This window comes from Rhea pennata, chromosome 2 (genome assembly GCF_028389875.1).
Source record: "Rhea pennata isolate bPtePen1 chromosome 2, bPtePen1.pri, whole genome shotgun sequence".
In the NCBI taxonomy this organism is placed as follows: Eukaryota; Metazoa; Chordata; class Aves; order Rheiformes; family Rheidae; genus Rhea; species Rhea pennata.
Genome location: NC_084664.1, coordinates 18,601,655 through 18,624,259, shown reverse-complemented (window position 1 = coordinate 18,624,259; position 22,605 = coordinate 18,601,655). Strand labels below are relative to the sequence as shown.

The window sequence follows — 22,605 nt, the reverse complement described above, 5'->3', positions numbered from 1 at the left end:
GCAGTATGATTGAGATACATTTATTTTTGTAATCAAATGTTTTCTGTCAGTTTAAAGATCTTAGTTTTAAATTAATGCTGGTTTTCCTTTTTACAGATGCATCACTTCCTCCAAAGAAGTACAGTTTTGTCATTTCCAAAAATATGTAATATACTTTGGCGGTAAGTTGGCAATCCATATGGGTTGTGTAATGGGTAAAGAAATAATTGTTGGGTGAATTGCATTGTTAAAGCTATGAGTTATAAACTTAGACTGCAAATAATGTTATTTACTGTAGTACATAGTTGTATGTTTCTGTATAGACTCCATTTTTGCTATTGTGGCATGGAGCTGGACCTAAATATTTGTATTCCGGAAAGCGCAGGGCAAAAGCAAGTTCTTGCTGAAATGGAAAGGTTCACTTTAAGACAGGAAACATAAAAAGAGTCATAAACTTCAACTCGAGGGAACCTCAGAAAATCAGTTCTAAGCCCTCTGAATCCTGAGGCATACAGATGAAGCTTTTACCCTTTATTGTTGACTTTATATGGCAACATGACATTACCTGAAAGTATTGATTTAATTTTGATAGGGTTATGTAAAGCACTTGGCTGTGTAAAGGAAAATTTTAAAATCCAAGTCAGAAATATTTTCCCAGAAGCATATAGGAGAGGGACGATAGCAACAAAATCACTGTATTACAAGATGAAGACTTCATCTGCAAATGTAGACTATGCCATAAATAGTGTACGCCAAAGAAGTGCCCTAAAAGCAATAGAGTTTTATATTTCTCAAAATAATAGTAATCTATTAAGTATGTTGGGAAGGTTCTGAATTGCTTTGCAAATACTGCACTTTGTCAGCTCCTACAAGTGTACAGCCATCGATATATAGCTGTGCTGCACTTGTTCCTCGTTACCAGGCTGAAAAAAATGTTTCAGTGTCTTCTGTTTAATTTTTAGGCATTTGTTTAAATTTTATGCCAGTGGAGAGGAGGAAGTGCCTTGAAATGTTTCTATTTGGAGAGTCAGAAAAGCTTGCTTTTAACAATGTTATTCTTTTGAAAAAACACTGTTGCTAGGTTTCATCATACAAGTATATCACAAATGTGCAGCTGCAGTAAGACAATTAGTAATGAAAAATATCAAGATCCATTTCAACTTGGTAGAAGAGACTTGAAGAATCTGTATGAAGATATTAAAAAGGTAAGGGATTTTGATAACTGTTCTGGGATATTGTAAAGATGTAGACTTTAAAAGTAACCACGACTTAGGAAGGCATTCATTGACAGAATATTCTATGTGCAAAAACAGCTGTCTGAAACCTAAATTGAAGGCAACAAGATCATTATATCTTACAGAACCAGAGTTCAATTTTGTTTTCTCTTGATTTACAAAGGTGGAATATTCATTTGCATTTCCAATTATCGTGAAAAGTAATCTTAAAAACAACTGCAACTTGTATTAAGTGGGGTGAATACATGCAGGAATCTTGTATGTCCATACTGTTTGCTCGCACTAACAGATTAACTTTGTCACTTCTATGCTGATACATTCCTTTCCTTTTTACAGGAATTACTTGTATCTACAGCAGAACTTAGGGAAATGTGTGAATATTACTTTGACGGGAAGGGAAAGGCCTTTCGACCAATGATTGTGGTGCTAATGGCAAGGGCTTGCAACATTCATCATAATAATTCCAGGTGAGTCAATCACCTTTAAGTATATGAACATGTATCTTTCTTTAAACTTGATCATTCCCATATTGCCCCAAAGTGTGTCTAGTAACTTTATGAAAATAAAAAGCACTTCAGCAAAATCTCAATTTAAATTCCACTGTGAGGCTGTATTTTGGTAGTTAGCAGTGTGAAAGGAATTACTGGTTTTGATACATAGTTCAAGTAAAATGGTGGGCCATACTGAATTGTTACTAGTGAATAATGTTGCCAAATTCTGATGTTTGTGAAGATTTCAGTCAGTTAAAGCTTCTTATATAAATACTTTTTTATAAGGTGTGATATGCCTCAAAATCACATAAAAGTATTTTTCATTTGTAAGCATTCCTATAGCTATTAAACTCTTCTCACAGATAAGAGTTCCTGTGCTATGAGAAAAAATTCATTAATTTTTTTCTAATTACACAGAAAAGCCAGTAAGCAGGTTGTATGATTGTATACAGTGTTCTGAGACATGCAGTAAAGTCAGAGAGATTTTACCCTCTAGGATCATGTTTTTAATCCTCTAGCGTGAGATTCTAAGCTTAAAACTGGTATAATCCTCATGTTCTTCAAGATATATGACTTCTGAAGGCAGTTCTAGCAGAGCAAAATCATCATGCTTGCCTTGTACTCTCTGTCATTTCTCTGCACTCATTGCTCTGGCTGATTGCAAATTCTTCTCTCAATGTATTCTTGTCAGTTGTTATGTTTGCGTTTTGAGGAAAGCTGTTAGCTGGAAAGTTTCCTGTATTTTAGCTATACTTCCAGTCTTCTCTGGTATAGAATTTCAAATTTTAAAAGTTTGGTCCCTTGCCAGGACTATTTCTAGGCCACTTTATTAGTCCTAAGGGATTCTCCCTAGCTCTTACAAGTTTTTCCTTCCTAGCAGGTTAGTACCTTGCTAGACTTGATCCGTGTATCAGAGCATGGCATGTGTTTTGCTTGTTGATGTGGTGCGTTTTCCAGTAGAGCAGTGTCTCTTCCCTTCTTCACCTCACCACATGAATATAGCTTTTAAGGAGAAAGAAAAACCTAGTTCGCAAGTGTTGTGCCTTGTATGTGCCAGATCCTCTTGTCTTAGGAAAACATTGTCCAGGTTCGATAACCTTCACTCCAGCCTGATACTGTTCCCTCTTCAGTACTTTTCTTACACTATCTTGGAGGTAACACAAGGAACACAATAGTTTGGAATTCCTCAAGCAAATCAGTGCTGTGACAAAGGGCTTAATATTTTCATGAGCGACCTTTGCATAAAAAACAGGAGTGTGATGATGGCACTTCTTGATGACAAAACTACTCCTGATTCAGAGGATAATTAGATTATCTATGGATAGGATGAAAGAAGCTAGAACAAAAATATCTGAGTAGCACAATAAAATGAAAATGTATGCTTTTTGCTTTGAGGCTTATCAGTGTACCACTAGGGCATAGCCCCCACTATGATTTACAGCCAGCTTGTCTATAAAAAATCTGTGATTCTAGCACGCGTCAATCACAGCGCATCCAGTTGAGCTAAGAAAGTAGTAAGATCATTGTACACAGTTCTTGTGAAATCATCTGCAGCCCTGATACTTATGTTCAAAGGCAGGGGGGAGATGACTCAGTGGCTTTCAGGAAGGATTGCAGGGGTAATCAGGGAGAATGGAGGACTTGTCTCAGAGTCCAAAAGAGCTTGGCTTTTCAAGTACTGCAAAGTGAAGGCCATGGAGGTAGATAACTGCAGTCTACAAATCCATAGGAATAGGAGGAAAAGAGTTCTTTAAGATAGAGAGCAATGTTGGTAAGAGTCATAAACTCAGCATAGAAATTCAGGAGACTTAAGTGGGATAGTGAGTTTTTAGAACATCCTTCTAGTCAGAATAATGGAAGAAGACAGATTTCTCTTATTCTAATATGTAGCATGGCAAAACTATGAGCAAGATTATGTGGTGTATATGCAATACCAAGGAGGCTGGAATTAATATAAGGAGACACCGTATGATGCGATCAGTGAATCAGGTACAAGAAGTAGGCACAGAAGAACTGAATTAGACCTGCAGCTATCTGGCGTACCTGTGCAAAAGTTCTTGTCTCTTATCTCTTTCAAATTTTTGCCTTTACTTGTTCAAGGCATTTTTGGCATATGTGCATGATCACCTGTAAAATATGTTCTTGTACATTTGTTACGCTGTTGTGAAACCCCTGGGACCAGTTTTGAGCTCTGCCCTATACCAGTGAGAAAATTTGATCTCTGGGTGGAAGTGCTGCATGTGTTTAAGGGCAAGTGTGTGTTGCTTGATAGTCAGCTCTTAGCACCAATGCTCTGAGTTAGATATTGGTGTCATTTGACACCTTTTTATATCTCTTACAGTTTTTGCACCTCTGAACTCTGTTTAATGTTTAAAAGCCTTTTAATCTGTGTGTATAGGATAGGCTTGTATAGGAATAGGCTGAGTCTCCATTTCTCTCATGTTGTTTTTAGGATGAAATTCTGAGTAGGAAGAACAGATATGTTTAAACAAAGGAGGAGAATGAAATCTTAGGGTATTTACCTTCCTCTTCTTTGCTTTGTCCTCCTTTCTCTAAATTTATGATTTTATTAAAAATGATGTGTGTTTATGCAAGCATTCAGTGTACTGCTTTTTGGTTCATACATGATGACAAACATCATCTGAGGGTTGGGGAAGCCAAAGAATATTTTGTCTTACTTTGATTGACCACTTACTGTGAGTTGATCCCACTTCAAAAGCAAAAGAAAATGCAGATGAGGTTCTTCAAGCAAGCTGTGTGGTACACCAGCTTCTGAGCTTTAAAACTGTTAATCACTATGTAGTATATAGGAAGTATGTGTACTTCCAGTTCACGTTGGCATTGATTTCATTGTTATTGCTCCTTACAGAAATATTGCTTCTTGGTGACAAATTATTCGTCCAGCTTCTTGCTCTTCATGAGTAAGATTGTACATGCAGAGATGGAAACACTTCACATTTCATAGAATCATAGAATCAGTAAGGTTGGAAGGGACCTCTGGAGATCAGCAGGGTCACCTAGAGCGTGTTAGACAGGGCTGCATCCAGGCAGGCCTTGACTATCTCCAGAGAAGGAGACTCCGCAACCTCTCTGGGCAACCTGTGCCAGTGCTCCATCACTCCCACAGTGAAGAAATTCCCCATCACATTCAGGCAGAACTTCCTGTGCTTCAGTTTCTGCCCATTTCCTCTTGTCCTGTCACATGGGGCAACTGAAAAGAGTTTGTCCCTGTCCCCCTGACATCCTCCCTTCAGATACTTATACACATTGATAAAATCCCCCTCTCAATCTTCACTTCCCATCTTTGCTGCTCTGATGATATAGACCAAAAAAATTCTTACTTTCCATTCTGCTTCTGCTAACTCTTTTTGAGATGTTTTTCCTCCTTCACCTTGTTGAAAGCATTCTTTTTCTCAGTTAATAGTGATTCTTATCTCAGACTTGTTTTTCTCTGAAGCTTTGATTCCCAGTTGTGTAACCAAAGATACTGGCCAGAACATCTGTAGACTAGTATTTTGTATCATGGGGTAGATAACAGATACATCACTGAGGTTGGCCAATTTCCTCTGCTTTCCATCCCCAGCATTTTTTCTTCTGCCTCTGGGGTTGGTTTATCTTGCTACCGTTCCCAACTGTCACATAATTTTCTGGATCCAGCATGCTTTTGTCTGTGTGTGTGTGCGTGCGCGCGCACATGCATGCGCACACAGTAGTAGTAGAAAAGGTATTATCTTCCTTATTTGGCTCTTAAAGTTAGAGGATGCAGCTTTACAAGGTTATAGGTCTTTTGAGGCAGCTTACAGAGACCCCTCTGTTTTTGCAGAGCCCTACCACAGTAGTTGAGACCCCTCAAGTGAATGAGGGGATATTCAGATGGCAGTGCTTACAGTTTGGATGCCTGGACCACTTTTGTTAGGTTTGAGGATGGTTGTTGTTTATAATGCCATCAGTAGGTTAGCTGTCTTTTTCTTGAATAAGGTCACTTTATTGTGGTCACTGCAAGAAAAGTAACTGTTGTATAAGATGATAATAAATCTAAAACATTGTCAAAAGATCAGCATCTAAAACATTCAAATTGTTTTGTGCTAGTATGAGTTTTTTGTTTGTTTTGGAGGGCTTTTTTGATTGCTGGGGGGGGTGGTTGTTTGGGGGTTTTCCCCTTTATGGTCCAAGTGCCGGAAGTCCAACCCTTAGTTCTTATGTCCCCTTTTTAGTGGCTTTTTGTATAATGGTAGCAGCTTGTCTTTGTATGAGAGTGAGAATTGTTTGCAGAGTTTTTTCATGAGATCATGAAAATCCTCTGTTTCACATATCCTTTGACATTTCTTCACATCATGTCTATGGGCATATTTCACAGAATTATCACTTAGCCTGACTGGACTTATGTTACTGTATAGGGTATACTCTCAAGAGGTGTTTGTGAGTAGGAATTTTTATTTGTATTTCTGCAACCAAATTTTAAGAAACTGAGATAAGAAAAGGTCAGAGAGGTACAGAAACCACTCAATAGAGAAAATAGTGAGTACAAAAGATTTTGGGCAGGGGGAAGGGAAATAAATTTCTCAAAATGTTGAAAGAAGTAATTAAATATCATGATCTAACTAGACTCAGTAGAATAATATTTTCTCAAGAGATACAAGGACCTCCTAGAAATATTAGCCCTCTTCCCCTGCCTTCATTCCAAACCAGTTGTCTGAGATGCCTACACTGCACACTTGTTTTCAGCTATTCTGCAGTTCAAACTGTTTTAACACATCCTGTCTCTGTGTTTCCTCTAGTCTGCAATACCCTTCTGCATCATAGACCATAAAAAAACATCCTGGGAATTGTGTTCATAACGCAGTAATCTTGCATGTTCTTTTGCAGGTTTCCTATCTTTACGTTAGCAATATTTTATTATTGGCAAATACATTGCAAATTTCTTCGTTGCAAACTGTAAATACCATTTGTGTTGTTGGAGGATTTTTTCTTCTTTGAAGAGGAAAATTTGGAGGGGAGATTTTTGGCGGGGTTTAGTTCTTTTTGTTTGTTTGTTATACCTGTAAGATCAGCCTTAATCTTGTTCCCTGTGTATGAAACAACTTTTATTATGTGAAAACTCCAGGGTGCTATGAATTTGTAAAAACTTATCATTATCAAGGACATTAAGATTAATATAATGCATGTGCAAATAGAGGAAGCTAGTTATATTTTATATATATATATATATATATATATTTATAAATAGATATCTCCTTGGTGTGTTTTTACTCTGAGAATGACATAAAAATGGCATCTTCCCACTTATTGGACTTGTGGGGATCCATTTATTCATTGACCTGAACTACTGCTACTTTCTGTTTTTGTTTTTCAGGGGAGAAGTAAAGCAAGTAAAAAATGTCAGGGAATGGATATGATCCTGTTTCTTCCCTGTCCTGTGAAACAGGCATGCTCCAATTCAATTCACTACAACCATCTTATGAGAATAATTCTATTACAAAATCTCTTGTCAGTGATGGGAAGATACAAATTAAGTTTGCAGCAATAGTAGTCTAAAAAAACTTTTGGTTAAATTATCACACTTGACCTAAGGTACTAGAAATCAGACACAATAAATATGAGTTTTCCTATGCCATTTTCAGTCACTTGTCAGAGATGAACTGCACCATGAAACAGAACTTTTCAAAACTTGCTTTTGAAATGTCTGTCGTGCTGTCTTCATACTACTGAAGATGTTGATGTGTCTGTGAGTGTTGCCATTTATTGCTACTTCCCAGCAGGAAGTCCCGTCTACTGACATAATTAATGAAAAAGGGATCCCCAAAAAGGAGAGGAATGCATGAAAGAGGCTGGAGACCTTTACAGTTGTATGAAGGTAAGTTCTACTTAGTAAGAATAGTTTTTCTGGAAAACAACTTATTCCAAACTAACATTTGACTAAATTATTAGTGCACAGTAAAATTTACCTGAAAACAACTGTGAAGGTTTCCAGCTCTTATTCTCAGGTTGTTTAGAAGTCACAATTTCATAGCCTGTGAGCTACATCCTGCTATTTTTCAGGATGTAGAACTCCCACTGACAGCAATGTGGAGTTCTGCATAAAAGTAGGTGTCAGAACACAATGTTATGTCAGCAGACTGCAAGATGTTCTTTCATTTTATGATTAATCACTAGATTTTAATAGATGTAGGCAATGCAAGAAGATTTTTAAATTTCCTTCATTTAAGCTGAAATGATTGTTTTCCATGTTTTTTCTTGACTCTTTTTTTGTTCTGCTTGGACATAGGATGATTTGCTCTGTTATCTGTATGCCAGAAGTGAGGTGCCTGGATATCAGAAGGAAGGTTCTTTTGTTTTTGTTTTTTATCCATGTGTGCATGGCTGACTGGGACAGCCATTTCTGGGATCCTGAATACAGTCCTGATGAAAACTGGTAGAAGAAGATAAATACTTGAACAGGGTAGTGGTAGTTAGATACTACGGCAGGTGGTCCTCTGTCTGACCTGGGATGGCTCTTTTGTGTTTGTTTGCCAACCTTCATACCTAGATAATTGTTTCCATGTTCTTCCATTACCCCTTTTCATTTATTTTTTTAAAAAAGTAGGTGTGAACTACTGAGATATGAATCATCAGTATTAGATCATCCCAAAGGCTGAATTTCAGGTGTGAATATTAGGTAGTTAGTGTTTATAGTTGTAAAGTGATTGCAATTTGCAATATCATTCCAGTTTCCTCAGTTTTTTGCAGAACCTGAAGTCATACAGTGTTATCAGTTTAAGACAAAATCCATGAGTTGGTCTTTCAAATATAAAATACAGGTTTCTGTGCCTACTGGTCAGTAGATCCTCCAGCCTGCTGGTTAGTATTGTTAGCCAGCTCTGGAGACTTTGTGATGCTGTGTCTTACTGGTAGAGCAACACAGAGATAAGAAGAACTTTTTTTTTTTTTTAATTTATTTTTTTATTCCTTTCCTGCAGAGCTATATGGCATTCTGTTACTGTCTCTTCTCTAGATGCCAGTCTTCTTGGAATCAAGTATCCTTTATCCTGTGCCATTTAATGCAGTCTGGATTTTGAGGGACCAGAGTCAATAACTGAAGAGTTGTGCAGTACCATTAATGCAGCTATAAATAAATGGGCCTAATAAAGATGGAATCATCCGATTGCATATGCTTTACTAATCTGTTCCAACTTTCTTGTTTCCATAATTACAGGTTTGAAAGATGGAGTCCAGACCATGAAAAAGCTGCAATAGCTGTTCTCATAAGTAATTTTTGTTTCGCTTCAGTGGAGATTTCTTACATCTAAATCACTTAATTATGTGACTTTTCATTTTAGGGAGATGCAAGCAAGCCAGCGCTCTGTGGCCGTAATTGCAGAGATGATCCACACAGCTAGTCTAGTTCATGATGATGTTATTGATGATGCAAATTCTCGGAGAGGAAAAATGACAGTAAATCAAATCTGGGGAGAGAGGAAGGTGAGTTTTCCATTATGTGCAAGATTTGTCTTTGAATTCTGGTAGAACAGAAATACCTAGGCTTTTGTCATATTACTAACAACAGGCCAAGGGCACAGTTCTAGCTTAGTTCAGAGAAGATGTGAAGCAAAGTGTCTGGACTGTGGGTAAGATGGATGGTTCTGAACTTTTGAAAGCTTTAGAAAAGATACAACTGCAGTGTGATTCTTTCTGGTTTTAATTTCACATACAGTTCTCTATAGTGCTGCTGGAGTACTTTGAGCTTGTTTAAACTCATTCAGCACGCTGTAGATTATCCTGTTTCAGTAGTAAACACAAAAAGTTTTTCAGTCAGCATGAGAATTTTTTGAAGTAACTGTTTGAAATAACTCTTTCCAAAAATTTTTATGCTAACTAGTGTGGTACAGAGCTTTTGCTATTATAACTGACTGGCAAATGTCTGAGAGAGGCATTTCTTTGTAGAGCATTATAAGGAAGCTCTTAATTGGAAAATACAAGGAAAGGAGTAAATCACTGGCGCATCAGAACTTGTCATGGCGCTTCAGAGCTGATACGGCATAACACAGCCGAATGGTCAAGTAGAGTGGCAATCTTTAAAGAATCTTAACAGGCAAACACATATTCAGATATTGCATAGAGGGAAGATATTACTTATATAGCAAATAGCTAAACTGTAAGGGATTCAAAAATGGCTCCAATTTAAATATTTGGTTACCTCCTGTTTTGCTCTGTGAGAATGAGAAATGTGCATTTTATGTAGGAAAATGATGTGATGTGACTAGACCTGCCAAATAGAATCCTATTGTCTCTGTGAACATTTACAGGAAAAGACCTTAAACATTTTTTTCAATTATTTATTTATTCTTAGGCTGTTCTAGCTGGTGATTTCATCCTCTCAGCTGCTTCCGTAGCTTTAGCACGAATTGGAAATACAACTATCATCTCTGTTTTAACTCAGGTGATCGAAGATTTGGTGCGTGGTAAGGTCTCTTTCTGTTTTTATCTTCAGATTTGTTTGCCCAAGCAATAAGCCCACAAATAACTCCCATCTGTGCAACTTTTCAGGTGAATTCCTCCAGTTGGGTTCCAAGGAAAATGAAAATGAGAGATTTGCTCACTACCTCGAGAAGACTTTTAAGAAGACTGCAAGTCTTATAGCGAACAGTTGTAAAGCAGTATGTACGTCTGTCCCTTCTAAAGTTAACATACCATACTGTAAGCTTCACAGCTAAACTCCTAATTATTGCTGCTCTTTCTGGAGACACTTCAAAGTAAACCCTTTAAATGGTATTCTGCCAGAATCTAAATGAGTTTGAGATTGTAGATTCTATCCCAATTCAGCAGTGCAGCCTCCAATATTGGTTTTCTTTTTCTTTTTTTTTATGTTTTATATTCATGCACAGATTTATTTTTAACCTCACTTGAATCAAAATAAGGTTCGTTGTGGCTGCCTCTAATTTACAAAATTCTGCAAGCCTGAGCCAGTGTTTTTAATGTCATTTGAAATTTGTTGAGCCTGTCGACTTTATTTATTTATTTAATTTTAGGCTACTTTCACATCTGGTCTCACTCACTGGTGTAGAGAGGGACCTTGAATGAAAGCAGTGGGAAAAAAACAAGTATTTTTTTATATATTCTTATCTAGTATTGCTTAGGAAAAAAAGACATTGTCCTTTGCTATTCATTAAATCATAGGAATTAAATGTGTTTTCACTGGATAAATTAAATCATAGGAATTAAATGTGTTTTCACTGGATAAATTTTAGGTGACTAATCACGTGATTCTGTCTTGTTGTGTTACATTGTAAAAAGAGTATGCACTTGCTGATTTGCCTGGAGTTTTTGATTAGCAATTGGTGGGATCCTACTACATCCAACCCAACTTGTTCTGTTACTTCATTTAAAAAGACTTGTTTCAAGATGATATTCATATCCCCCCCCCCCAAAAAAAAAAATGTTTCTAAACAGTGCAGAAAATGGAGAAGACTGGTAGTAATCTCACCACAGAGAGTTTTATTTTTATTAAAAAAGGAATAGCAGATGCATGCCATAGCAAGGGGGAGTTCTAAGAGAACTGGACTAAAAATATATGCTCATATTAATCATCTTCTTTTGTTCTCAGAGATCTGTTACGTTTGTGCAAAATATAATAGTTGAAAATTGCTTAAATCAAGAAGACTGATAGAACAAAAGACATAAATTTTGTGGGGAGGGAAAATACTTTAATTGCATAAATTCTCCTGGTTGGAAGAAAACTTCAGTCTCGTGGATTGTTCATATAAATGGTAGAATGACACAGTAGAGAATCTCCCTTTGCAATTCTTTGTTTATTGTAGTGGAAAGTTGGGATAATAAGTCACATTATCCTGCTTTCTCAATAAAAATGCGTAAGTTTTTATACTTGTTTTGACAGTCTTCATAAAAGAACATTCATGGATAGAAGAAGGATCACCCTTCCACACCTTATCCCACTTCCCACTCAAATCTTTACAAGAATGAAGGATTTGAGTACTTCCTTCCAGATTGTGTGTAAGATGCTAGTTAACAGGAAGGAAATGTGTTTGTGTTATAAAGAAAAACAAGAGATAGGTCTGGCCTTATGACAAAATCATATTTGTATACAGTGGCAATGGCTTGTATGTACATCTCTCCATCAGTTTCTTTCTGTGTGGATTAGGAGAACTGTGCTGATACTCCTGGCAGTGAGGGTATTTTCAGTGGTTTTGGCCATTAAGGAAAAGGATGGCGTCAGAAGGGTGTTGTGTTATCTGTAACAAAGATGATCGCTAAGATCACCAGTTCTGTCTTGGAAAGAATTCACCTGTATTTCAGTTGGGGATGAACAGTATTCACACCTTGTTTTCAGGGACAAAGCTAAGGAGAGAGATTATTGATGTTCAGAACATTATTTACAGCTTAACAGGCTAGTGTGTCATTGGAAGGAGCTCAGATCTCGTTAATGATAGAAACAAATCAGTGTTTGATTTCCTATGATAAAGACAGTAAAGGTACTACTTGAAAAAAAGATGTCAGACCAATTGAAATCCTGCACTATATGATGCCTTTGAGAAGGCAAACTTAGAATTATGCTAGGAGAGATGCTCCTCAGAAAATCTCTAAGCAAGGTAATGTACAGTATATTAACATTAGTGTATTCACTGCATTGGTATCTTCTGCATTGCCAAAGCATCACTGCACTTGAGTCAAAACTCATTTAAGGTAGAGTGTTATGTACATTAAAAAAATGGCTATTCAAGATGTTAGAGCCACTGCAGTGTCCAGTTTATTTCTACAATAATTCTGCATGGAAGAATTTGTACCGAAGTTACAGTCAAAGTAATATAGTGCAAGAGGAAATGGTGGTATATAGCCCAGAGGGTGACTGAAGCCTTAGTTACGGAAAGGCATTTCTCAGAGAATGTGAGAGGGTGACTCTGGTTCAAGAATTCAGAAGAAATAAAACAGAAGTGGAATTTCCATCAATCATCAGGAAAAATGGAGATGGCAAAATAAGCTTATCAGTTCTTGCAGCCCTTTTTCTTCCTGCTGTAGTGTGAATTCCTAAAGCTGCTTATATTCCACATAGTATACTTTCAGAAGAGGGCTTAAAAACATGCTTGTTTAAGATCAGTGTAAAGTTGCACTAGAAACTCTGGACTTTTATCTCTTAGTGCTTTAGCTTTTATAGCTTTGGGCCTTGATCTTGCAAGCTGATCTACGTAGACATGTCCTTGTATACCTGCATGGAACCCGCCATGGGTAAGGCAAGACTTTGTATGGTCTGCCTTAAGGACAGAAGAAAAGGAATAGTCTGCAGCTCTGTATCTACCTGTGAGCTCTTGCTCAACTATTTTGCAGTTTGGTGTATGCACAGGGGCTTCATCTGAAAAAACACCTGGTATGGAAATAGTGTCGAGGAAAATCAGACATCTTCAGAAATGTTAGAGGCTGGGACACCATCAACAATATTGACTAGCTTGAGGAGGTTCATACAGGCAACAACAAAGTCCTAAAACAGATGTAGGTTCATATCAGTGGCATCAGATATTATGATCAGCCAGTAGATCTTTCATTTTATTTTAAATACAGTAATTTCTTTTTCAATAAACTCTTTGCTAAGAGAGATTAGCATAATCTCTTAGCATCTCTGTTAGCATAATATGGCACGGATTTTCAAGTAGATAATCTTAATTTCTGTAAAAGTACAATTTTTTATAAGCAAGTGCATGTTTAAAATATGAGATATTTGAGAAGAAGACAAATGTATGACAATACAAATTCAGGACAAGAATTCCTCTCTCACATAGGCTTTTATAATCCCTCTTACTAGAGGAGTAATTACTAGAAAAGATTTTAAAGAGACAGGAGGAAGTCAGCAGTGTACCCTGCAGCACTGAAGGCTAGCCACATACATAAATAAATAAATGCCAAGTAGATTGACTTGTTTTATTGAAATCAAAGAACCTTTCTGAAGAATTCTCTGCACTTGATACTAGGAAGGATTTTTGATCATGGTTTAGCAGAGGACGTATCTGAATACTCCAAGATGAATTTCTAATCAACCAGTCATGTCCGAGGAGCTATAGGAAGTACTCAAAGGATGAGTTTTATCACTTACACAGAAATATAATTAAGATGACATTGTTATTCTGATTTGTATTTGTAAATGTATGCTATTATATCAGTATGTCTTCAGTTAGCCAGCCACTCTGAGTGATGCAAGTTTGACTGAGGAAGAGCAGCCCGCCTGCCTGCACCACAGTGAGTGTCCGTATGGGGGCAATAATCTGCAGGAGCGATTTTAGAAATTAGCTCCTAAAGGAACTCCCCAGTAGACAAGACCCTGTCATGTTGCAGGCTTATGATGTGCTCACAGTAAAAGTTGCTCACTGGAGGGGTGATAGGCATATAAAATTCCTATACTTTTTTTTTCTTTTTTGTCTTCAGAGGTGTTCATAGCTTGAAAAGGAGATACAAAGCTCTTTTGCAAAGATGCAAGAATTGGATTTGCATAGAATTGTGCTCTTGTAAAGACATTCTGTAATTCATGCTTCTGTTTTTAAATCCACATATCCTGCTGCAATTCTTTATACAAGTAATGTCTGTGTCCACAGGAAACTGTCTACCTGCAGGTATAGCTCTGCTCTGACTTTCTCATTAAATGAAAAAGCTCTTCTCTTTACACAGCACTTCATCTCCCCATCTACCAACTTTTTTCCCAGCTCCGACTCTTTGCCATTAATGAGGATTTTGAACGGATGTCAAAAACATCCACTTGAACAAAACTGTTTTACTAAATTCCATATTTCAATTCTTTAGACTAAATTTGATGGTTGCTGAAGACTTCATTGAAGCAGGTTAGATGCAGCCTTGATGATCTTGTTTGATTTTTTTTATTACAGAAACAGCCAAAAGTTTGCTAGGCATTGTATAGCAGTAGATGATGTCAGCCTTTGGGGGCAAATACTACCACTTAAGAGACAAGTATCAAAAGGAGGATTAAAGGGCAAGGTATTCCAGTTTGGTAGACACTGGCAACTTTTATTTAAATGCCTTGTAATTCCAGTTCATTCAATATAATGACTTTCAGGACTCTGTGTGATTTGACATAAATTAAGTAGCATCATTTCCCTGCTTTAGTATCTTCTTCTTTATCACAGCATCTTGATTCCTCAGGGCTTACTAGTTATCCATGGATATAGATAGTAACTGGGAGGCTTTCTGGTGTTTAGTTGAATGAAATACATTGACACATGAAACAATCTCTGATCTTGTGCTAATTGCAATGTATTTATTGGAATATATCCTCCAGTACCTAATGTTATTTCTTATTTCCATCTTCATGTTCACCTTCACAGCTCTTCTGGGACTGGTTTTTAGTTCGGGGTTGTTTTTTAATGATCTTACCTTTCAGTACCAATAAAGAGGATTTTTTTTATATATCTAATTTTGTGTTGTGTGGTTTTCTAGCATACATTTTTAGTCTTAAATCAAGTAAAAATGTATCTTCACTCCTTCAGTTAGTTGCAGCAGTTTTGTGTCTGGATTTTTGCCCCCAATCGCTTTATTGAAGGTTAGCATAAAGCAGAATGTTTAAGTATAACCAAATTTGGTAAATTGTTTAATCAATATATAAATCCAAAAGCCTAAGTGTCTTATCTCAAATCTTAACATGTCCTATATTTTAGCTTTGTGAAGTTTATTCATGTCACATAGTCGACTAATTCCTGTATCTAAAATGTTTATTTGTCTGTCTCAGTATAGTGATACTTCTATCTAACTTGGTGTATTTCCTTCGTTCACTATCTTATTTTTCTTTGTCACTAATTAGCTTGCAGAGAAAGGTAGCAAGAGATATCAGCTTATCTTCATGAGAACTTCAGTTTTGGATAGTTAACATCACCCCTAAAAGTAACCTTTCTTATCTCAACTGTCCTCTTAAATTGGGTGCAACACTTCCAGTTTTGTAGCTCTTTTATGAAGCATGTAATGTCCACTTACCTGTTATCTGACCTCCAGTTATCCCATGGCTGATTATATATGTAATAAATTTCATTCCTGTGACCCTGGACTGTAGATGACTACCACTCTGCATATACAATGCAACTATATTTCTTCTCTCTCCATCCTTGCATTATAATTTCTAACTATGATAAATATATAATAAAGCTAATCTCTTTAAAGACTTGAATATATTTTAATACTGCATTGCTGTTCAGTCTTGTTTTTTAATTGGCTTGGCTTTTTGTGTGTATCTACAGAGATAGGCAAGAATGTGCTGCTGATGCAGCTTTTTTTTTTCCCTCTCCCAGATTCCTACTGTACCTACTTGCTATGTCGTACCTAGGGTCAGAGACTAAAGGTGGATGCTAACTACAGCTTTCTGATATTTTTTTTCTTTTCTTTCCTTCTTTTTTTTGTCTCCTTTTCAGGTTTCTATTCTTGGCTGCCCTGATCCCAAAGTTCATGAGATTGCATACCAGTATGGGAAGAATGTTGGCATAGCTTTTCAGGTAGTGTATTCCTCTGCATTTGTTGAATTAATGAGAATATAAAGTTTAAACTTCTGAAAACCATCTTGTGGGCTGTTTAAATCCTTTTTATAAATCTTCTCTTAATGAAGATTGTTCTGTATTTACCTCTCTCTAATAACAAAAAGTTAATCTGTATGTTTATCTCCTTCCAGTTAATAGATGATGTGCTGGATTTTACATCATGTGCTGACCACCTGGGGAAACCAACAACAGCAGACTTGAAGTTGGGATTAGCCACAGGCCCTGTCTTGTTTGCTTGTCGACAGGTGAGTCCATAGGAACTCCTGTCTCCAGAACGAAAGTGTGCATTGCTCTTTTAAAGGGATATTTTTGTAAACTTTAAGTCTAGTCTTTGAATTAATTTAATGTTTTTTTAGATGCTGTTGTATTCTTGAATTCCTTGGCAACAGAGGTTTTGCAGTTGCGTTTTTTCCTTTTTTGTTCTAAAGATTCCTAGGCATTCACAAATAAGAAAAAAACACTAACTGACTTTAAAAGAAGTTATGACCACATGGTTATATGTGGTCATGAAGGTATGACCACGCACAATTAACCAAACTGAGAGGAAACAAAGATGCTTGCTTTCATTCTGTTTGCTGCAATAATACTGTTAGCTATTACGATTGGAAAGTACTGTAGAACCAAAGAAGGAAGGAGTAAACCTTTGAGAAGCTCTAAGCTAACGGGGATCTAATAGTGAAATGGAAAAAATGGAAAAGCAGATCTCCACAAGGAAGCAACATGTTGTCTATACCATCATCTGGAGACTGAGAAGGAAATTGGGATCCACAAACTAGAAAAGATGGGAAGCTTTAGAGAGGGTGCAAACTGAAGTTCAGCTAAGGATTTTTTTAGTTTTCACCAGCATCAGGAGCTTCCATCCTTGCCCCCCCTGCTCAATATGTCTAAGCAGATCAACTCTACAGCACATGCTGAGAGTTCCAGCTTGAACACATGAACATTGCCTGAGCATGTACCAAAGGTCAATACTTTCAAAACCAGCTGGATTTATGCATGTTCTGAGTTGAGAAACAGCTGCCCTTGTGTTAGGCCACTTAAAAGCAGCACTAGCCTTTTGCTGCCATGATTCAAATGTCTAACGTTTGGAGAAGGACAGGTGTTCCAATACTTTTCGTGATGTTTTGTGGAGGTTAGTCCTAAGCAGCTTCCTGTTCATATTCTTTGCTGAGACATCTTGTTCTCCCCAGGCTCTGAATATGGCCCTTTTGCCAAATTTAAACTTTGTACCCATTCTGTGGCCAAATACTTAAAATACCTGCATAGCTTCTAGGTGGGCAACTCTATCCTTCATTGTATTTGGTCCATTTGTCTCTTTTGGTTTCAAGCTTATTAGTTATGGGGCGGGGGAGCTTTCCATTCTTTGCAGTTGTGCTACTAAAGATAAACACATTATTACTTTGAAGAAGAGAAAGGAGTATCATAAATAAGCTTAAAATCAGTCAAGATTTTCAGTGGCTCAAGGATGATTTAAAGGAGTATAAGGAAAACAGAAAGGCCAGCAGCATCCAAAAAGAAATTAAAATTGGTGCTAATCCACAAAAGGGCAAGGACTGATTGGGGCTAAGGAGATTTAGGACTTACAAACCAATGCTTCCAAACAAACTTCTCTGCATGATACATGATTTGTCCAAACTAGTTTTAATGAGAGCTGTAGTTTGTGATCTCTTGTTGGAATTGCTCAGAATTTAACATGGGAAAAGTTTTAAATAGTCTTTCAAAAACATACAACTTTGATTTATTGCTCTTTTTTAAAACCAAAGATTTTGTGGGGGGAGGAAGAATGTACGCATGTGTGTTTCATCATCCTTTGTGCATTTACATGTCTCCCAGAAAAGACAGGAAAGTGAAGAGCATTGGCCACGTAAGAATACAGATTAACAGATGCTGAGAACAATCAACTCCCTGTTCTCTGTGTCCTCATCCCAGCTTGTCTGCAGGATTCATGAACTTGTTCTTGAATCATTATTGCAGAATTTGATCATATGTAGCAGAATCTTATTAGTCATCAGCAACTGGAGGGACTGTCTTAAGGGACAGTGACAGACTCGGGTACAGAAGGAGAATGCAGTTGTGATTTTTCTTTCGTTTACTTTCATAGGAAAAACAAGGACATGCTACAGAGATTTTAAATAGGATTTGGCAGTGAATGGGTGATACTGATTGTCTTGTGGGGTTGACTATTCCAGGTTTTTAAAGCTATGCATCTATTCATCTATTTGGGCTAGCTATCTGACTTTCAAGATTACCTATTGAGTTTTATCAGATAACTAAGAGCTAAGTTCATAACAGAAAAATAGGACAGGAAAGAACTTTGTAAGTTTTATTTTAAAAATTTACTAGTTCTTCATAGGGCAGTTTTGAATACTTCCTCATTTCTATCTTTATGATAGCTGGGAAGCATGTTTCTGCTTTGAAAGATAACCTGGCCACTTTACAAAGTTTTCCATGTTAACCAGAAGGCTTCTTTGCTGACCATTTCCTGCTATATTTTAGAAATTCATAGACCAGCACTATAGATTTATGTGATAAATAAACAAAAGAAGTGCTCTAATCTGGAGTTTTCTCAGCAGACACTTATCTATGCTGTTAGTAAAAGATGTTTCATCTATTTGTATCTGAGAATACAAACTCTTGAGAAAAGGACTTGAAGGTAGTCCAAAATGTGATTGTTAATTGTATGCTGTCTTTTCGCTTGAAATTAATATTACTGCTATCTTACATACCCTTTAATCTATCTGGTAATACTCCTGTCATCTTCTTTACAAATATTCTTCTAGGGTGCTTGGATCTTCAAGTGATAACCTTCTTTACTTCTCCTCTCCCCTCTCTAAAACACATCTGCTTGCATTAGCGTACTGAGGAGTGAGCTTCATACAAAAATGTTTGGGTCAAGTTTAGCTCTATTTATTCAGTATTTAGTAAAGCTCACTCAAGAAAAACTCATTTTTTAAAAGAAATACACAGCAGTTATGCTAATTTTAAAGACATTTTTAAAATAGCACAGCTCATGAATGGCGTTTATTTTTATTGTAAGCATTCCTGTCAAATGCTTATAATTACCTTTTAGATTTGCTCAACTGCTAATAATAGCTTCTCATTAAATGTTTGGGGATTTTTATATCCTTTAGGGCTTAAATATAAAAAGTGCATTCTATATCACTGTAAACATGAATAACATGAACATTGCAATTAAATTGCCATTATATGGGAAGAAAGCTGGAATCTAGAGAAAGCTAAGTCTGAGTCACCAATAAACTCTTAAATGTATCTTCTAAGAGAATACTGCCTGTGAGTAACACAGAAATGTCATGGCAATAAAAAACATTACATGATTATTCCCTACCAACAGTTTTTCAGATATATGGTTTCAGGACTAAAAGCGTGCAGGGAAAACACATCCTTGTCTGTAAGTGCACTGCAGTACAATAATCTAATGAGTTTCAGACAGATGAACAGCTACCTCTTTCCTTTCAAAAGAATTCCTCTACAGAGTAGATCTCTGAAGCTGTGGCCTTAGTTTGTTAATTAAGCATCAAGATTTGTTTCTAGACTGTCTGAAGGAAGGAAGTGCCAGCACATTCACATGGTAGTACAGTGACTTGCTCAGACAACCCACTTCAGTTATCATCTAGCTGATTTATAGGTTATTGATTGTGCAGTACTAACTACACATTCTAAGTGATTGTAAACAAAAATACATTATAGTTATATTTGTTCTCTTGTCACTTACCTTATCTATATTTTCAAATTGAATATCAGATACTTTTATAATGCCATGGCTTGTGTGTGGTTTAGAGATGAAGTTGAGTAGCTGAAAACTGCTAGTTTTGTTTGCATAAACTTTAAGTTGGGCATTACCAGCAGACTTTTGAAGCTGCAAATTAAAATCAAGCCTTGCTCACTGATTTTATTCAAATTTGCTTGAGCTTCAGGTGGACTGCAGTGATTTTTTTGGTCTAGTAATACTTACAGAGTTTTAGATGGATTTGATTGTTTAAACAGCTTTGTTTCTTACTTCAAAAATCTCTAGTCTTTGCTACAAACCTATTTAGTAGGATCTTTCTTCACTTATATCTTAGCTGGATTGTCTCTCTTATTTATAACATAGACAAGTTCTGCGCTATCCTGGGCTTTCTGTATGTAAAACAATGAAAGGCATAAGTGGATACAACAGTCTTATTAAGGGCTTTATTCAGCCTTATAGGCAGAACTCTGCAATACAGTTACCTGTTGTACATGTGGGAGAAAAGGTACTCCTAGGTGTGCTGACACTAGCCATCACTTGTGATGTGGAAATACCTCAACCAGCTTGAGTACACCTGGAAGTACCCACAGCAGAAATTCACACACTGCTCATCTGTTCAACATGATGAAATGGCAGGTGCTAACTTTTGCTACTAACTGGCTACACAGCCTGCCAGTTTTAAATTTTAAAAGCTTGGGCTTTGCTATACAGTGGTCTTATGCAGATTTCATGGGATTAAACCTATTGATGTATCTGTGTTTACTGGTATCTCTAATAACAACAGTGGTCAGGCAAGGCGACTATGTTGTTTTCTTTTTTACCTTAACATGGCAGCAGCTACATGGACAACAGCTCATACACAGTACAAAAACTTCTCCATTTGTGCTTAGTTTCCAGAAATGAATGCTATGATAATGAGACGATTCAGTAAGCCAGGAGATGTTGAACGTGCTCGGAAATATGTACTGCAGGTAAGACTGATATAAAATATTTCATTCCTGAATGCTGTCCCCACTGAAGTCAGGCTGAAATTCACTGCCTCTGAAGTCGACTAACAGGGCTGTATTTTCAAACAGATGTTGAACAGCATGCTACAGATGGTGCCCAGTTAGTACTCCTCAAACTGCTTCACCAGCACAATGTTTTAACAGAAACTTTAGCTACTAGATTGATTAGCCTTTTATTTTTATTTAATGGCATAAAATCCACATAGTAAGCAAAAAGTTTGTGTTTGAAACTCAGTTCCTTTAACTGAAGAGTAGCGGTGTTCAATAATTCTTGTAAGCAGCAAGTAATTACCAGTCAGTCTTATATCTGAAGCACATGGTCTGTATTCGTTTTAACTGAGCCTGGTTTGAAATGAATAATTGTGCAGAGCAAATACATATTTGGTCAGCATAGCAGGGGTTTTTTTATGTCTTGATTTTGTGCATGTGTTTTCTCTCTCTCAACCACTAGTTTCTAGATCGACTGAATAGCATCTGATCGATAGCAGTATTGCTTTATAGTACACTTAAGTTTAGCATATATGAATTTTAGTATTTTGAAGCTTTGGAGAAGAGATGCAAGATTCAAGAAATACAAAATTAATCCCTTTCCTTTATCCTTCAGAATATAATTGTTAAATGTTCAGGCTGCTTACTAACCTTAAAAAACAAAACAACACAACCCTTCACAGTTTAACTAGAAGAGGCAAAGGGCAGGGGGGGAGCTGATCACTTACCCACTGCTTGTGATTGTGTTCTTATGCAAGAGTGACGGTGTGCAGCAAACGACCTACCTCGCCCAGCGCTACTGCCATGAAGCTACAAGAGAGATCAGTAAACTACGGCCATCCCCTGAAAGAGAAGCCCTCATTCAACTGACAGAAATGGTACTCCTGCGAGACAAGTGAGAACTCCTTCCACTTGTTCAGGCAGCTACTTACCAGACTGTGCCTAAATTTACTTTGAAAAGGTTATTTGCTTCCAATATAGGCTACCAAAAACTATTTTTTTAAAAACTTTTTTTTGGAAAATTTTTTTAAAAAAAAGTTTAGTGTTTTATTGTAGGAAGCCGTACAACTCAAAACAAATCAATCTGTGTTGTACAAGTGTTTTAGTGGGAGCTCTTAATGGTGAGGGTTGGGAAGATGTTTACATGTTGATGCATAAAGGCCACAGTAAGAATAAATACAATCAGTGTATCAGAACTGAAGTTGCTTCAAATTTCACTCATGTTTACACTAATAAACAGAGCATGCATGTTTCCATCTGGTAAACTCTTGTGAAAATAGATGGTTTAAATGCTTTCCAGGCTGTTAAACTTAAGTACCACCTGGAATTTCATATATGGGAATGGTTTATTATAAAGACTATGCAGACTTTAGTAAGGTTATACACAAATGAAGTTTTCCACTCCATAGAGAAATACAGGTATGTTAGTGGTTGCTAGTTGTTAGCAATTAACAACATGCAAAATTTGAGATTGCTGCAATTAAGAAAATGAAAGATTCAGTTCAACAGCCAGTCAAGCTTCCATTCTACCAGCTTCCATCACTCATTTATAGAGTGTATTTGATATCCTGTAGAAAAGTACTCTGAAGTCCAAAGGTCATCCCTGTTACAGTAGTTATCCAGTACTACCACTTTCTTTTTCAGATT

The 22,605-nt window shown here is 36.8% G+C and overlaps 1 protein-coding gene across 1 annotated transcript; it reads left to right on the top strand.

Moving 5' to 3' along the window:
• The first annotated feature begins 1,599 nt into the window (after positions 1 to 1,599).
• Positions 1,600 to 22,223, top strand: PDSS1 (decaprenyl diphosphate synthase subunit 1). Its single transcript, XM_062569011.1, has 9 exons — positions 1,600 to 1,681; positions 7,465 to 7,559; positions 9,022 to 9,163; positions 10,032 to 10,143; positions 10,229 to 10,338; positions 16,096 to 16,176; positions 16,350 to 16,463; positions 20,854 to 20,934; positions 21,717 to 22,223. Exons 3-9 carry the CDS (start codon positions 9,026 to 9,028, stop codon positions 21,855 to 21,857), a joined length of 777 nt encoding a protein of 258 aa, XP_062424995.1. The 5' UTR covers positions 1,600 to 1,681; positions 7,465 to 7,559; positions 9,022 to 9,025; the 3' UTR covers positions 21,858 to 22,223.
• The last annotated feature ends 382 nt before the right edge of the window (positions 22,224 to 22,605 follow it).

Excerpts from the sequence above, each read along its gene's own strand:
- PDSS1 (XM_062569011.1), top strand. The coding sequence starts at position 9,026 with ATGCAAGCAAGCCAGCGCTCTGTGGCCGTAATTGCAGAGATGATCCAC. Across the intron at positions 10,144-10,228 it reads GATCGAAGATTTGGTGCGTG|GTGAATTCCTCCAGTTGGGT; the intron begins GTAAGGTCTCTT and ends GCAACTTTTCAG. Across the intron at positions 16,177-16,349 it reads ATGTTGGCATAGCTTTTCAG|TTAATAGATGATGTGCTGGA; the intron begins GTAGTGTATTCC and ends ATCTCCTTCCAG.